Raw genomic sequence first — 16,120 nt, forward strand, 5'->3', positions numbered from 1 at the left:
ACTTGGGTAGCACCTGACTCCTAACTGCAGAAAATGGAGAGGAAGCAGGGAAATAACGATAAATGACAGGAAATGATATGGAATGGCTGGTCATCTATGATGATGGGAAAGACGGTAGGGAACAAAATAAGACAGTTCCCTCAGTTTTCCTCCACTTTCTTCCTGCCTGTCTGATGAAGTCCAGTGGCATGGGAACATTTGTACCATGTGTTTTGACTCTCAAGGGCTATTTTAAGCCAAAGAGATGTCATTGACATTTCACCACTTCTTCTTCCTCCTCTTCTTCTTCTTCTGCTTCTTCTTCTTCTTCTTCTATATTCTGTTGTACCTAAAATGGTCTGGGGGGATATGGCAAAATTACCACTTGTCCCCAAAAGGCAAAATGTCATTGTTTAATAATGCAAGATAATGAGAGCTACAAACATGGGTCACCCCTGCTTTAAAATCTAATTACACCTCCCTCTACCAAGACTATTCAAAATATGAACTGGGACTGTGAAGCCACAGTACATGCCAATTTTGACTATATCTGACTGACACAATAACCATTGCAACATTATTTCAGTGTGTGTAATTAGAACTGATATGGTAGAATCATAGTTACAAGAATCCACAATGTTTGTGTATTTATTTATTTGGTTTATTTATATCCCATCTTTTCTCTCCATACGGAGACTCAAAGCGGCTCACAATTAAAAGCATTTCAGTACAACTTAAAATATACAAATATATAAATATTAAAACAGTATTAAATGACATTAATATAAAACAATCCAGGTTAAAACCATAAAGGCATATAAAATCTTGTCACAAAAACACAGCAGCCCTTGATGGTCTTAAACACCCTCATCTTTAAAAGCCTGCCTGAATAAATCCCCATCAGATACACTACCCTACTCATCCATCTCTTCCAGGGTTTTTTAAAATCCTATTTGTTGGATTTGGCCCTGCCTATTTGGTTCAATGTTTTGTTATGTACGTTATACTCTGAGTTTATTTTGTATTATATTTTTATTTATTTTATTGAATTTTATTCTATGTATTATTTTATGATTTCTTGTTGTACTCTTTTGCTCTTTTGTAATTTGTTGGGCTTGGCCTCATGTTAGCTACCCTGAGTCCCCTTGGGGAGATGGAGGCGGAGTATAAATAAAGTGTTGTTGTTGTTGTTGTTGTTCCCACAACAACAACAACAACAACAAGTTGAGCTTGAGATGGATGTGGGACCAAGAGAAGGGCCTCTCCTGAAGATCTCAGGGCCTGGGCAGTTTCATACAAGGGGATGCAGTTGGCCAAATAGCCTGGACCTGAACTGTCTAGGGCTTTAACCAGTCCAGGTCCCTGCCATGCTGGAATATATAATCAAATTACTCCTGTCATATGGCCATCTGTTTAAAAATCTTCAGAAAGGGAGACTCCAGCACACTTCAGGCAGCATGTTTCACTGTTAAACATCTCTTACTAATATTCAGGTAGAATCTCACATCATAATCAAGAATGGTACTTTAGACACACCCAAGGATTTGAGCACAGGCCATGAGATGTTCCAACAGTTTTCTTAGAAAAGCTAACCCTGGTTTCTGATATATCATAAATTATATATCATAAATCTGATGCACCTTAATAGGCACAATCTGGTGAGGAAAAATGAAGGAGCCTGCTCAGTGATGCTTCTAGGCTTTGGGACTCCTTCCCATGGGAGGTTATCTTGGTGTCCTCTTTGTTTTCCTTTAACTGACTTTTGGTTAGTAACTGCTACTGAAGGGTCATTTAATGAGGTGGCTGTATGTTTGTACTCACAGATGTATTTTAAATGCTTTTAAACTAAAGCCATTTTAATAAGCTAATTAATTTTAATTATTCACTTATTTTTTATTATGAATAATGTTTTTATTTGGATTTTATTTTAACTTATGTCTGAGTCACCTTGGAATATTGAGAAAAAGGTGGGATATGCAATATATGAATAAATACAAATTTCCATGGCAAATGTCACTGGATTACAACCAGAACTGCAATCTGGGTGGCAGTATCCAAAGTACTATTATTGAATGCATTTAGGGGGAGGGAGGGGGCAGGGATAGAGAAGGAATGTGTATTGTTTGCTTACAATAACAATATCTTTATTATGCAGCTACCGTGCTGGATCATTGTCCCAATCAGCTCACAGAACATGACAACTATTTGGGATTGGTAGATGCTGGGTTTTTCATCAATACCAGCTGCCCACCACTTTTAAGACCAGAAAGAAATGTAGATGTCATTCTACATTTCTGTTACAGCTCAGGTTCACAGACACAGGTAATGCACTTTGTGTGTTTACTGGCATATTTTTCTCCACCAATAGATATTTATATGCAACACTGTGGAAGCTAAACAATATATGAGGGGTCTACAAAAAGTTTCTGCATTTTTAAAACTCTCCTTATTAAGAATTTCAAAAACAAATTACATCATTTTTCTAGATAGTCACCTTTTTTGCAATGCATTTTTCCCAGCATTGCACCAACTTTTTAATGCCAACAGCAAAAACTGTTTTTGGTTGAGCCCGTAGACATTGATGCACTGCTGCTTTCTCATCATCACCTCACTGCTCGCACCTATGCTCCTCTGCCAGTTGCTTAGGCACTCACTTGGCACACACATTCAGCTTTTTTGCAACCTCTTTGACTGTTAATCTTGTTTTCATGAATCATTTCCAGGGTTCTTTCTTTATTCCTCATGGTCATGACTGTAGCTGGAGGTCTGGGGCACTCTGCATCCATCCATCCAGCCATTTTTGAGCATTTCTATCCACCTCAGATGACTCTATGGGAGAGAACTTTATCCACACACTGAGCACATATGCAGAGATGAAGTTGTGCTCCTGGCACACTTTCTGCCCACAAAAGCATATGATAGAATGCTGTTCCTCTTTGGTACAATGTATAAGTTTGGTAGCCATCTTCACAAAGTGTGACAACGTTTATACTAAACCGCAAGGTCAGCTGGCTTTCCAGACAGACTTATCACATGACACTCTCAGACATGATCAATTACTTCTATTCCTTCCTTCACCATTTCCAACTAAAAAATGCGGAAACGTTTTGAAGACCCTTCATATAACTAAGTGGCAGGGGTTGATGTTAAATGGTGAGGTTCAGATGGACATTCCTCACCTCTTGTACATGACTGTAGCTGGAGGTCTGGAGCACTCTGCATAGGATTGTCTTTCCTAAAGTGTATTCCTTGACTATACAATCTTACCTATCTGTCCTGTGCCTCTTTTATTGTGACAGGTATTGCATGTATTTATTTGCTGTTTTTCCAGCATTGGTAACTGGGAACTAGCTTCTGGACTGACAACATTCCGTAGACTTTCAATAGCACTAGTTTAAGGCAGGGTGGAGGGATGTGCACCCCTGAAAGATGGATTGCAAATCCTGTAATCCTTCAGGATTGGCTTTCTTAGCTAAGACTGATGAGAACTTGAGTATGCCAGAATCTGGAGGGTCAGATGCTCTTACAGCTAATCTAAAATTGAACTCTCCACAGTTGAGTGAGATAAAATTCACCCTCTTTCCTTGATGAGTTTTGGTGCCAGCCATAGCAGAAAATGGAAAAAAACCTCCACTCTTAGTGAGGTTCTTCCTATGCTGACTTGTGTTTTAGGAGTCTCCTTTCACTTGAGTTTATGAAGAGGCATTTATGAACAAATAGGATTGCCTGTGGGGTGAAGTAGTTTGAGTATTGGACTTCGATCCTAGCAGATTACAGATCAAATCCCCCTGCTACCATAGAAACCTGTTTGGCGGCATTGGGCCAGTCACACTCTGAGCCTCAGAAGAAACCAAAGGCAAACCTCCGCTGAACAAATTCTGCCAAGAGAAACCTATGATAGGTTTGCCTTAGGGTCACCATAATTCAGAAAGGCCATGAACAACAGTGTAATATATTTCCTAGCTACAGCTAAATTTCAGAGTGTTGGTATAGAACAGTCTCTAGGTGAAACACAACTCTCCCATGAATCTAGATATATCAATATCTCTGCAAAACATCTTAGAAATTCAATCCCATTGACACATTATGACACCGAATGGAAGGGATGGAAATAATATTTAGGAAGACTAGTACATTTATGGTAATTTTGTACATTTTATTGGTATTTGGTATTGATATTTTTCATTTAAACAGTAAATGCAGGAAAGTTGGGTAAGAGCAAGAGAAAAAATGTTTTTTAAAGCACAATCTCTTTGTAAAAGCAAGATCTAATCAAGCCACTTCATGCCAATTCACAATATAATAATAATAATAATAATAATAATAATAATAATAATAATAATAACAATCATCATCATCATCATCATCATCATCATCTTTATTAGTATCCCACCACCATCTCCCCAAAGGGTACTCAGGGTGGCTAACATGAGGCCAAGCCCAAAATTACAGTAGAGCAAAATAAAATACAAAGAAACAGAAAATACCATCAAAATAAATATATGAAATAACAAAATAAAATAAACAGTTACAAAATAACATGATAGAGAAATGGAACATAGTGGGCGGACCATATGCACTAGTGACTAGGATAAAATTTATAAAACTCTGGATGAGATAAGTGGTGGAAGAATGTGTTTCTGAGGGAGGAGCTCAAAAGGAATGAACAATGGGGTTTGACCTTCATTAAGGGCGGTGGAAAATGCATCATGAGGACAGAACTGTAGTTGGAACAGACAAAATATGGAATATAGGTTCACTTGCAAAAGGCACATTGGAAGAGCCAAGTTTTTAGGTCTTTCTTAAAAGCTCCCAGGGTAGGGGCTTGCTTAATCTCACTGGGTAGCGAGTTCCAAAGCCGAAGGGCCACAGAGGAGAAGGCTCTTTCCCTCGTCCCCACAAGTCATACTTCTGATGAAGGATGGCCTCCCCACTATACAATTATTCTGTTCACCATACTCAAAGTCAAACATTTAATTTTATTGAACATCTGGATTCTTCAAGTTTTCTTCATAAATTTTTTTAATGTTGTCTGAAGAAATATGTATACAATTAATTTTAAAGGCACCATGTAACATTCATTTCTGGCATTCAAAGCAGGTTGTCCTCAATTCTCAAGAAACTCTTATTTTAATGTCCTTATGAATATAGCCTCTGGAACAAACTTATAAGTACTACAGATCTCAAGGGATCCCGTACCCAGATATTGCCTTTACAGATGAAGACAGAAAACACTTGAAGGAATGCTACTACTTCAATCCAAGTGATACTACTGGCTGTCCAATCGTAGTCTTCTTTCCATTAGTGAATGATACCTTTCGATTTTACAGAGCTCCTGGTAAGTTATTGACAATAATCAAAAAGTTGGCTATAGCCTGCCTAAGAACCACACCATCCAGTTTGATTCCAGTTTGGCAAAGCCCTAGTTAATGGAGGAGCTATTTTTCAAAAATAGGTGTATCTATGCATACATGCTGAAAACTACATTTATGAACTAGGTTTATTGTAGATAGTCACAATGGTAACTATCACTGATAACATTTTGGAAAGGATGATGTTGCCAAAGGGAATACAATGTTTGTTTATTTACTGAATTTGTAATCCAACTTTTACACCAAAAATGGTGCTCACTGAAGAAGTAGTGGTAAACTTCTCTGAAATTCAACCACTTGCTAAATAGTTCTTTGGATAACAAACAAACGAAAAAACACAAGCCCTCCACAAAGTCATAAGGCCAATCCTCTCTAATAAATTCATTTTTAGGGGCATTCAGGTGACTCTCTGTCTCATCAAGACAATACACTGGAACAAAAATGGCATCATACCATTTCAAAGAGAAATATGATATAGTAAAACAAAGACATTGTGCTATATTGTCAGCTTGTTATCCCTATTTGGGATGGGAACAGTAAAATTATCTTTGGGATAAGGCAATATTCCTCTTATATGAGAATTCTCATTGGAGTCAAGAAATAACCCACAACTCAAGCCTTATAGCGAGAGATTTAAAATGTAGCAGTAAATAAAAAAAATCTCAATAACAACCCACCTTAAAGGCCAAAACCATATTGAAAAGACTTTGACCTCTGGCAGGACAGGACAACTGGAAATGCAGCCTTCCTCACCACCCACAAGCACACTTCATCTATTTTTTTATTCAAAATGTGAAATGAGGTAAAAGAGCGATTACAGTCCAAGTGAAGATTGTTTATTATGAGATCAGTCATGGAATTTCCTGAGATGGAATGCTAAGATTCCCGTTCCAAGAAACATGCAAAGTATGTTTAAGAAGAGCAAAATGTCCTTTCACATAACCCACAAAGTAGCGTTTTTAAAAAATAATAATGCACCTTACAATCTCATACTTACTTGCTTAAGACTCTGGGATGATGGGATGACAGTTGCATGCTTTCCTAATTATACATCTATATCTATATCTGGGTCCTTTCACACTGAACAATTATTGCACTATGGTGTTAACCACCAGGGCTGCATCCTATAGATGCCAAAGATTACTAACTTTGGGTGAATTCTTTAGAATTTTGGGTGAGAATTCTAACTTTCTCTCCCTACAGAATAAATCTAATAATTCCATAGGATGGAACCATGGTGATTAAAGTGGAATCATAGAACTGTTATTGTGTAGTGTAAAAGGCACTTTTCAGATAGGCTACTTCGTCTCAGCTAACTGGAAACTGCTTACAGATGGCACCAGAAGATTCCCAAGTATCTTAGCGGCAGCTATTTTATGGACCCTGGTAATATATTTCCTAGAGTGGCTGTATTTCTCATGGAGTGTGCCTATACTAAAAAAAAATATAGTGCTTTGATATCAATTTAACTGCCAATAGCTTCATCCTAAAGTTGGAATTTGAAATTCTCTGCCAAAGATCTCTAGTATTGTAGTTCAGGGAAGTGCACTAGAGATATTGTAAGTGCCTCCTAGAATTACAGAGTTGGAAGATATCACAAGGACCATCCAGTTGAGCTCGCAGCCATGCAGGAACACACACTCAAAGCACTCCCAACAGAGGATAGCCATGTAATGTCCCGGGATAAAGAAGATGGAACCATGACTGTTAAAGTGGAATCAGATTGTTGAGTGTGGATACACCTCGGGTTTTAAATTACAATGGTTGCAGAAATTTGAAGATAACTTTTTAACATAATGTTCTCCTATTGTCTTTCCCATCAAACCAACACAAAGAGATCACCTCTCAAAAGAAACACTTATGTATTTTCTGGAATAAGAAAATCTGTTCCTTTATCCTAGGTATACAACGCTGTTCCGACGCTGAGATGGAGGCAGGAAAAGTGGATGTTTCCAGTTGGCAGACCCCATACTCTACATACCGCCTCCAATACAGTGATGAGAATTTTGATAAACTAGTGAACCTGAGTGAATACAATGTCTTGAATAACCAAGACTTAATTTTGCAGGCTTTGCATGCAGCTGTGGAACGGAAAAGGCACCAGCAGCACTGCTGAACAATTAATCCCCTACTATGTGCAACTATATATTTACTGTGTGTGTGTTGTGCTGCTGTTGTTTTCAGTCTCCAAAGTAAGCAGGCAGGCAAGGAATGAAGCAATATGTGTCTATAAATAATGGTTAATTAGTGGTGACTTTTTAATGTTTTACCAAGAGCACAATTTTGGTTTTCAATATAAGGCGGGTAAGAGTCATTGTAAGTTGTAAACGTTCATGTTTGGCTGTATTTAATATTAAATTGCCTAAAACAATATTTTAAGAATCAATTTCTTTGACTATATTTTATAAAAATAATAAAAGACTAATTACTATAGCAACCACAGACAGAGTTCAGGTCATATTAGGTCATATTAGAAAAACTTAGTGATCACTGCAAGCACTATTTCCCTTTGCTTTCCAAATCCAATTTAATCTTTCTGAAGGGGCTGTGTCTCTGTAATGAAAGGGAAAAAGAAAGTCATCAGAGAATTTTAATGTATTACTATTACTATTATTATTATTATTATTATTATTATTATTATTTCTCATGGTTCGAGGTAGATTACAACATTACTAAAACACACAATCATCTAAAAACATTCTGTAAAATACACATTAAAACATATTTCTATAAAATACATATTAAAATAAACAGAACAAAGATGAAACGTAAAATACAAGTTTAAAATTCATCATTAAAACTGGCTAGGTAGGCCTGCTAGAAGAGATAGGTCTTCAAACATGTTTTAAATTGCAACAGGTGATCTAGCTGTGGAGCTCTTCTGGCATGTTGCTTCACATTTGGGTTCTGGCTGGTTGGAGCAGACGCCTCCCTCCCCAGGACCTCAGTATGTGGGGCAGATTGAATGGGAGAAGGCGATTCTGCAGGTAACTTGGACCCTGTTCACTCCTAGATGTTTCTGTAACCAATCTGGCTGCCATATTTTGAACCAACTGGAGTTTCCAAACTTGGTAAAAAAGGGCAGTCCAATGTAAAGCACGTTACAGAAGTCCAACCTTGAGGTTACCAGCGTATGCATTACCATCTTTAGGTCCTCTAAATCTAAGAAGGGGCACATCTGGTGTATCAGCCAAAGTTGATAGTAAGCACTCCTGACTGTCACATCTACCTGGGCTGACATTTGGAGAGACGGATTCAGGAGCACTCTCAAGCTGTGAACACAGTCTTTCAGGAGGAATGTACCCCATCCAGGACCAATTGAGATGCCTCCATCCCCAGATTAGGACCCTTAATAGCAAGCACCTCTGTCAGTCTGGATTCAATTTCAAATTGTTTTTTCTCATCCAGCCCATTATCTTCTCCAGGCATTCAATCAGAAGAGACACATTATCCTTAGCTGAGGCTGTTTTGTAAGGGCTCCAGCAGAACAGCAAGAAGGACTTGTAAGAAGCATAGCAGTGTCCCCATCCACCTTTCATCCACTTTCATCCACCTTTCACCCACTTTTCCAGTTTTTGATTTGCCTTTCTCCACTTTTGGCTTGCTGACATAGAACTGGACGGAACTACATCTATTGCCATTCCCTGCCAAGCAAGAACACGCAATTAAAACAATCTCAAGAGATGGCCACCCAATCTCTGATTAAAGACATCCAAGGAAGGAGGATCCACCCGTACCCTACCCCAAGGCATCCCGTTCAACAGCTATTACTGTCAGGAGGTTCTTCTTAATGTTTAGTTAGCATCTTTTTTCATGTAATTTGTATCCATTAGTTCAATGTCTTGGAGCTGATATGCAGGTCCTATAAAATTTTTCTTGAGGGAAAGGTGAGCTTGGGGTGAAAAAGATTATCTAATTCTGTTATAAACAGTGCAGTCAAGGCATTTATTGCACATGACAGGCAAATGCTGTGTGCATGCTTCTGTCTGTCTCCTATCTTTCCTCCCCATCTCCTTGATTCTCCTGTTTTTGTTTGTTTGTTTGTTTGTTTTGCTGGAATTATACAATTGCACTAATGTGCTATATATCAAAGAAATTAGCACAGCTGCACTAATAAAGTGAGATGTGATATCAAGGGTGCTCAGTGTGATATGTATACAATATCAACAATAACACATCTGAAGTGCAATTGAAGGTTCATGTGATAAATTTCAGATTGCCAAGATTAAGAGTATTTCCCAAATCTGTAACAATCAGACTCATCAGTACTGTTGCACTAGGGCTCTGAAACCTCTTTCACCATAAATCACATGCTGTCCAGGTAGTGCAATAAGTAAAAGTTTATTAAAAGAAGAGTATATAAAAATAAGCAAATTCAAAAGAGAGAATCAAAGTTCAAAAGGTTATTTCCATGAAAGCTGAAAGGCCCAAAATCCAGACATATAAAATCTCCACAATTATTCCATAGGGATATCCAAGGAGAAAGTAACATGAATCCAAGGCAGGCACACTATGCCACACATGAACTAAAAGCAAGAACAGTTTAGAAACTTAAATACATGAATTCCAAGAACATAGGCCCCCCAAAAACGAGAGTGCTTCATCTGAATGCAGTGTTGCTCTCACAAAAGATTGTACCAGCAGGAACCACTTTAAAAAGCCTCAATTCCTCCCATAACATCATTTCTCACACACCTGCTTTTCCTCTCCTTATCTCTAATTCTCTGGGGAAAGCGAGTCTGTCTTTGTTGCATGCTCTGTCTCTGCAACTCCAAACACCTTAACCTAGACAAACATTTGCCTCCCACATTTCACTCAACTTGCACTTCTGATAGATCCCCATGGGAATGGAAATCGCTTTCTCCAGTTTCTTGGGAACTTCTAGTCGATTCCAAAACAGCTCTTCCTGGGCCATTTTCATTCTCCTCTGGGCCCTCTGAAACTCTCCCAGCATCCCACTCCTCATCTTCTGAACCCAGACTACAACAAGTATCTTAAATTTCAAACCTTAAATCACTGGGAATAATTCATACTACCTCTTGTGTGACATTTTGTATATAATCCTGTGATTCTCTTGTAATTAAACAAAGCTTTAATGATCATAAAATGCAACATAACATGGATGTATGGGGAAAAGATGATTTGCCTGAAGCACTATTCCACAGAAAATCAGGATATTCACATAGCTATATTTGTTACTACACCAGCATCAACAAGGAATAGATTTCCTTGGTCTAGGTTTTCCTTACATTTTGATATGCATGACATTTCAAAGTGAATTTCTTTATGTAATAAATAAAGTTTCTGCCTTCCTCTGTAATGAGGCATAAGTGAGGGGGGGGGGGGGGGGAGAGAAAGAAAATGTAGTGATACCAGTTCCCAAAGTCAAATCGAGCATGACCTATCTCAGTTATATATTCATGCATATAAATTAGGGCTGAAATTTTGGTGACGGAAATTTTCTGACACTTCTGTTTTCTTCTGCTCCAAGAAGAATAAAATAGAAAAACAACAGCCAATGTGTTGTACTAGTTTGAGCACTAAGCCACAGCTCTGAAAATCAGGATTCAAATTTCTGCTAAGCCATGGAAACCCACTGGATGACCTTAGACATGTCACTCTCTCAATCTCAAAGGAAGCCCTTATGAAGAAATCTTGCTGGAAAAAAACCCCACATCTGCTAGCAGGTTTGCCTTAGGGTCACCATAAGGCAGAAATAAGTTAAAGGTATACAATAACTAATTTGAGTAAGGTTAAGATCTTGAATAGTACTATCATCAGCTCTGGGTGTATAAGGAAATAAGAAAACATTTGAAGGCAACCTGCAGAAATGAACAAATTGAACAAGGAGCAAAACATATTCGCCAGCTAAATACAGTTGGTGCTCTTTGATTTAATTCAGAAAAGTGATGACTAAACTTAAGGAGATTGGCACTATAATTTGCAGAAAGAAGGAAAACTGCTTAAGGGCTAACAACACTTCATAGAATATCTATGACACATGAGTTCTATGACTTGAAACTCCAGCTCTGTAACATCTACTTCTAGAAAGCCCAGCCCTGTACTGTTGTAGTCTTCTAAACTGAAACAAGAGCAATAAAGCTGCATTTATTCAAATTCATCCTTTCTTACCCTTTTGCATGTGGGTTGCTCTTCTGCTTGTGACAGTTTCATTGGCTGCCAGTGTTTTTTCCAGGCAGAATTTAAAGTAGGTTCTTGTAGGTTTTTTCGGGCTATAGGCCATGTTCTAGAGGCATTTCTCCTGACGTTTCGCCTGCATCTATGGCAAGCATCCTCAGAGGTAGTGAGGTCTGTTGGAAATAGGAAAATGGGTTTATATATCTGTTGAATGATTGGGGTGGGGCAAAGAGCTCTCTGCTGAAGCTATGTGTGAATGTTTCAGCTGACCACCTTCATTAGCATTTGAAGGCCTGGCTGAGCCTGGGAAAATGTTCTGTTGAGAGGTGTTAAGATGTGCCTGGTTGTTTCCTCTCTGTTGTTTTGCTGTTGCTTCTTTTTTGCTGGTGCTTCTTTTTTGACTTGGGTGATGGTTGGAGTTTTTATGTAGATATCACACACACAGATAGATATCTACATAAAAACTCCAACCATCACCCAAGTCAAAAAAGAAACACAATTAAAGCCTTGGCAGACCGTGCAAAAAGAATCTGCGAACCCCACCTCCTCCAAGATGAACTGAACCACTTCAACTGGTCTCTCCAGGCCAATGGATACTCCACCTCAGACATCAGAAGAGCTGCAAGACCAAGAACAAGCCACGAGAGTAAAGATGAAGATCCACCCAGAGGAAAAGTGTTCCTGCCATACATCAAGGGAACCACTGACCGCATAGGGAAGCTGATGAGGAAACACAACATACAAACAATCTACAAACCCACCAAGAGAATCCAACAAATGCTACGTTCAGCAAAGGACAAGAGGGATCCTCTCACCTCTGTAGGAGTCTACCGTATACCATGCAGCTGTGGACAAGTCTACATAGGGACCACCAAACGCAGCGCCCAGACACGAATCAAGGAACATGAAAGGCACTGCAGACTACTTCAACCAGAGAAGTCAGCCATAACAGAGCACCTGATGAACCAGCCTGGACACAGCATATTATTTGAGAACACAGAAATGCTGGACCACTCCAACAACCACCATGTCAGACTACACAGAGAAGCCATTGAAATCCACAAGCATGTGGACAATTTCAATAGAAAGGAGGAGACCATGAAAATGAACAAAATCTGGCTACCAGTATTAAAAAACTCTAAAATTGCAACAGCAAAACAGCAGAGAGGAAACAACCAGGCACATCTTAACACCTCTCAACAGAACATTTTCCCAGGCTCAGGCAGGCCTTCAAATGCTAATAGGTGGTCAGCTGAAACATTCACACCTAGCTTCAGCAGAGAGCTCTTTGCCCCACCCCAGTCATTCCACAGATATATAAACCCATTTTCCTATTTCCAACAGACCTCACTACCTCTGAGGATGCTTGCCATAGATGCAGGCGAAACATCAGGAGAAATGCCTCTAGAACATGGCCCTATAGCCCGAAAAAACCTACAAGAACCTAGTGATTCCAGCCATGAAAGCCTTTGACAATACACAGAATTTAAAGTGCTGCCAATTACCTATAAAGTCCTATATGACTCAGGTCCTTGCTATTTGGCAGATTGCATTTCCCTGTATGGGCTGGTCTGAGATCTGAGATTGTCAGGGTGGCACTTCTCTCAATCAAACAAACATCAGAAGGAAAAATCATGGTGAAGTGGGAGAGAGCCTCTTGAGGAACTAGGCTTTGGAATTTCCTCTCAAAATGACCTCCTGCTTCCTGTTCTTCTGATGGTTGTCTAAACCTTTTTATTCATGCAGGCTTTTAAAACAAAAATGGGCTAAGGGGTTTTGAAATGCTTTTTTTTTAAATAGCTTTTTAATTATTGTCAATGTGTTTTAATTGAATTGTTTTAATAATGGAATTAATTTAAATTTATTTTCATATATACCTTAAATGTTTTACCATTATTTCTTTTTAAATTGTTAGCGACTTTGTGGAGAAAAGTGGGATAATAATAATAATAATAATAATGATAATAAGTTGCAAGTTCTCTATGGCAAGGATAGGCCTTTTACATTCTGTGAAACATTATTTATATTGATGACAATAATTATGCTAAATATCTATAAATCAGAATTAACAAGAACACAAAGATCTTGAATACAACTGGATAATTGGTGCAGGAGCCCTGGACAGAATCGGTCACACAATTCATCAAAGCTGAATTTAGAAACTGTAAGATCTTCGAGCATTTTTGAAGGAAACATTTATAAGCAAACCTGAATTTTCAGAAATAGATCTTCTGGATTTTTGTTTTCAAAAAGTGATTTATTTATCTTTATATTCATCTATGGCAACAAGAATGGCACTAGGAGCCAAGCAAAGTTCATGGGTCATATTTTCCCCATCCAAATTTACTAAGATATATCTGAGCACAGACAAAGACTTAAAAAGGGCCAAACTGTTAAAACGATAAGAACCTAGAAAACCATTATGCCAGAAAATCCACCTACTTGGAAGTAATGCTCTTTTCTCTTGAAAATTCTTGAAACACCATTAACTGGAATAGAGAAAGAAGGAAAAAACCTAGAACTAGAAAGATCAGTTATTCTTCATTTATTTATTTATTTATTTTTGAATTTCTGTGTAAAAGATACATTGCACAGATGTACCTACAAAGCTTGCAAGATATTGGACATGGAAATAACTGAGTCAATGTATTATCAGTATCAATTACGCCATAGATCTTACATTGATATCTGTGATAATTACAGAACTTATCAGTCAATACATATGTCAAAACACCACTGTTGCAACATGGACATGAAATGATCTTGTGATTAAATTTAGAACAGTGTGTCCCAGTTTGACATAACCATTTGGCAAGAATTAGCCAATTGTGAAATGAATTACAGAAGGTAAAGAATTGATGTTCACTGAGTGAGATTTACTGTGGCACAAGAAGCAACCGCAGTGGATGCAATGCATGAGACTGCCAGCATTTTATCTCCTGTGCAGTTTCCTCAGCTCAACTTCATTCATAAGCTGGAGACTGCAGGCTTTTCCTGACTACCTACAGATGCACAAGTTATCATGAGTTGTAGTGCAAAGATTCTATTTCAGTGGTGAATTACAGCATTATGGCTCTAAAAAAAGAGAGAGAGAGGAAACAGGGAAGGAATATATTATTCAGCATGTCTTGAAATAAAAAGGAAACTGACTTAAAGGTGGGAATAAATGTTGTGCCAGGAACTGTCAGAAGATCAATAACATTATGTTACACAATTTTTGTCCTAGGTTATAAATGCCATTTTCTAATTGGTTCTATCATAAAAGCATGGGAAAAGTGTATTAAACTGCAAGAACTTTGTTTTTGCAGGATATCTTGCAGCCCATTTTGCTGTTTTTCCCCCATGAATATCTCATACCATCTCATCACACGAGAGGTATTTGGCCCTATACTGGGACTCCTCTGTGGGGATAGATCCAGATGAACCTCATCACATGACACAGGCTTTGGCTCTGCCCCATCGATTATCGAAGTGGCGAGGAAGCGTTGCAGTAAGCTTCCTCAGCAACCACAGTAAGCTGAAGCAGCCGAATGACATTCCCATCTTCTCTCATGAGTAATCTCCAATGCAGCATGCAAAAGTATCTGACAATTCCTCTTCAAACAAGAGACTGTGTGTGTGTGTGTGTGTGTGTGGGGGGGGGGGGGTTGGGGACACTAGTGGGCTGCTTCTCCAAAGACAAGAAAGCCAAGCATATCGGCATGGCATGAAAGGTGCTGAACAGACTACACTCTGGCACCACAAGATGCAGAGCCAACCTTAAGAAATGGGGCCACAAAGCATGCGAGTGTGGAGAAGAGCAAACCACAGACCACCTATTACAATGCAGTTTGAGCCCTGCCACATGCACAATGGAGGACCTTCTCAAAACAACGTCAGAGGCACTCCAAGTGGCCAAGTTCTGGTCAAAGGACATTTAGTTTTTAAAACTTTGTGGGTTTTTTTTAAAAAATACATTACAATTCTACCCTTGGTTTGCTTCTGATACGATAAATAAATAATGGCATGAAAAATGATGAGGATGCTTTATTTCCTGCAGTATCAAATATTCGGCCAAGATTTAATTCTTTATGTAAAAACAAGCAAGCCATCATATGTATTAATATGCAAATTGGCTTTCATCTTTAATACATGATAAAATATGTATTCCAAAGAATGGTTTTAAAATAAATTGCTTGATGATTTAATAATAATAATAATTTTATTGCTTAAACATTTCTTTCTGCTTCTTCCCACGGCTCAAAGTGGTTCACAGCACAGTTAAAAACACACAAATAATACAAAAATTCTAGAAACACACAATAAAATTCAGTTTCATAAAAGATACAGATCAACGCATTTCTGTAAAATACACATTAATCACACAGGACAGAGACCAAAAACACATGACACGAGTTTAAAATTCATGCTTAAAGACTGGCTTGGTAGGTTTATTATCATTTATTACCTATATACCTGCGGTTGCATAAAAACATCTGGCATGAAAAAGATTTGACAAAGTCCTGGTCTAGAAGAAATAGTCTCTCAGGGATAAAATTTTGTGCCACATGGAACTTCTCAGATGAGAACCAAAACCGGTAGGGCCAAAACCATAGAGAGATCACATCCATACACATCAATTCACCCGAATT

The 16,120-nt window shown here is 38.3% G+C and overlaps 1 protein-coding gene across 1 annotated transcript in view; it reads left to right on the top strand.

Annotated features, from left to right (window-relative positions):
- The window catches only part of LOC132766515 (cytosolic phospholipase A2 epsilon-like), a 62,705-nt gene extending 54,783 nt beyond the window's left edge, over window positions 1-7,922 (top strand). The window contains exons 19-21 of the mRNA XM_060760866.2: window positions 2,135-2,301; window positions 5,131-5,317; window positions 7,253-7,922. Of these exons, the coding sequence (XP_060616849.2) occupies window positions 2,135-2,301; window positions 5,131-5,317; window positions 7,253-7,467 (569 nt within the window). The 3' untranslated portion in view covers window positions 7,468-7,922. The remainder of the gene's footprint in view (window positions 1-2,134; window positions 2,302-5,130; window positions 5,318-7,252) is intronic.
- The last annotated feature ends 8,198 nt before the right edge of the window (window positions 7,923-16,120 follow it).

The sequence above is a fragment of the Anolis sagrei genome, chromosome 1 (genome assembly GCF_037176765.1).
Source record: "Anolis sagrei isolate rAnoSag1 chromosome 1, rAnoSag1.mat, whole genome shotgun sequence".
NCBI classification, from domain to species: Eukaryota; Metazoa; Chordata; class Lepidosauria; order Squamata; family Dactyloidae; genus Anolis; species Anolis sagrei.